Source organism: Glycine max, chromosome 10 (assembly GCF_000004515.6).
Source record: "Glycine max cultivar Williams 82 chromosome 10, Glycine_max_v4.0, whole genome shotgun sequence".
NCBI lineage: Eukaryota > Viridiplantae > Streptophyta > Magnoliopsida > Fabales > Fabaceae > Glycine > Glycine max.
The window spans coordinates 29,604,725-29,606,805 of record NC_038246.2 but is presented as its reverse complement, the minus strand read 5'-3'; the positions used below and the strand labels follow the sequence as shown (position 1 = coordinate 29,606,805).

General features: G+C 40.1%; 1 protein-coding gene across 1 annotated transcript; it reads right to left on the bottom strand.

The window, feature by feature from the left end:
• Positions 1-1,016: 1,016 nt before the first annotated feature.
• Positions 1,017-1,490, bottom strand: LOC102661085 (uncharacterized). The gene is made up of 2 exons (XM_006589996.1): positions 1,290-1,490; positions 1,017-1,181 (listed from the first exon to the last, which is right to left on the bottom strand). Exons 1-2 carry the CDS (start codon positions 1,488-1,490, stop codon positions 1,017-1,019), a joined length of 366 nt encoding a protein of 121 aa, XP_006590059.1.
• Positions 1,491-2,081: the final 591 nt, after the last annotated feature.

Genomic DNA, 2,081 nt, shown 5'->3' with positions numbered 1-2,081 from the left:
CAACACGTCTTCAATCACTCCATAGGGCCTGGTAATGGAGCGATCAGCTAATTGCAAAGTCATTCGAGTGGGCATAATCTCCAACTCTCCCAGTCTTCTACACATGGAGAGTGGCATCAAATTAATGCTGGCTCCCAGATCAATCAGAGCCTTTCCCACATTGACTTCTCCTATTGAACAAGGAATGGTTACACTCCCAAGATCTTGGTGCTTAGGTGGAAGGATCTTTTGGATTACAGCACTACAATTTTCTTCCACTATGATGTTTTCCTGATGAATGTACCTGTGCTTCCTTGTCAACATATCTTTCAAAAATTTAGAGTAGAGTGGCATCTGCTGTAGAGCTTCACCAAAGGGCATGGTTATTTCCAGTTTCCTGAAAATATCCAAAAATCTTGCCAAATGACGATCTTTTTCTTTCTTGGACGGCACCAAAGGATATGGTACTTCCGCACTCTCTTCCACAGCCTTTCCATTTTCCACTTCTACTCTTCTATGCAACCTTATTTTTTTCATTTTCATTTTTCTCATTTTCTATTTCTTTTTCTCTTTCTTTTTCTTTTTCTTGGTCCTCCATCTCTTTAGTCTGGACCATTATTTTCTTCCCTTTTTTCCTAATTCTCTTTACCCTTCACATCATTTTTCTTAACCTCAACACCTTTCTTTTCACCCCTTTGCTCCTTGTCTACCACATTTTCTTCATCCTCAGCTTCCACAAACCTTTTACTCCTGGTCATCACAGCCTTGCATTCCTCCTTAGGATTATTTTTCGTATTTGCTCCAAAGTTGTTTGATAACTTGTTAGCTATCTGCTTGGCCAGTTGTCCCATCTATACTTCAAGGTTCTTTAGTGCTGACTCAGTACTCTTATGATTCGACATCATTACCTGCATAAACTAAGTCAAGGTCTCTTCCAACTTAGTTGTCCTCTAAAAGATGTTAGGTCCTTATTGAATTGGTCTGTTTGAGGATCCACCTTGGTCTTTATTGAACTGGTTGCCAGGGTGTGTCCTCCACTATCCTTGTTGATTATAAAGACCTTGCTGGAAGCCTGGAAATCCTCCTTGAGTGTACCCTTGCCTCTGCTGATTCCCTATGAAATGAATTTCTTGAGTGTTATCGTCAGTGGGAATGCATTGGCCTATCTCATGAGCTTCACCACACATGGTACAACCTGTGACCTACAAAATAGAAGAATGTGTAGGTTGTCCAATCGACAGTTTAGTTGGCAGCTTACCAAGTGTTTCTGTTAGGATCTCAAGTTGCTTAGATAGCAACTTGTTCTATGCCAACAAAGCATCATGTGATGTTAGCTCCAATAGGTTCTTCTTTATGGGTTGATGGGTTATGTCCCTCAGAATGGCATGATCATTGGCCGACATGTTCTCTATGAGCTCAGTTGCTTCTTCTGGGGTTTTCAGCTTTATTTTTCCCCCAACAGAAGCATCTAGTAATTGCTTGGTTTGTGGTCTCAGCCCATCTATGAACATATTCAGTTGGATTGGCTCGAAGAATCCATGGGTGGGAGTTCTTCTCAGTAAGTCTCTGAATCTCTCTAATGCCTCACTCAAGGATTCATCAGGGAACAGATGAAATGAAGATATTGTTGTCTTCCCTTCAGCAGTCTTAGATTCTGGATAGTACTTCTTTAGAAATTTTTCCACCACTTCTTCCCAGGTTTTAAGACTGTTGCCTTTGAATGAGTGGAGCCACCTCTTGGCCTTTCCTGCCAGTGAAAATGAGAAAAGGCTGAGTCTGATAGCTTCATCTGGTACACCGGCAATCTTAACAGTATTGCAAATTTCAATAAATGTTGCCAAGTGTGCATAGGGATCTTTATTAGGTAATCCTTGAAATAAATTCCCTTATATCAGATGGATCAAAGAATGTGGGTAGGTAATGTTGTGCGCTTGCACTTTCGTGTAGAAGCAAGCTTCATGATGATGAATCAAGTTGATTCAAGAAGTTTTGATGATGACAAAGATGATGACAAAAAGCCAAAAGAATGATTTCAAGATTAAGTTCAAGAATCAAGATTCAAGATTCAAGATTCAAGAATAATCAAAATCAAGATTCAAGAC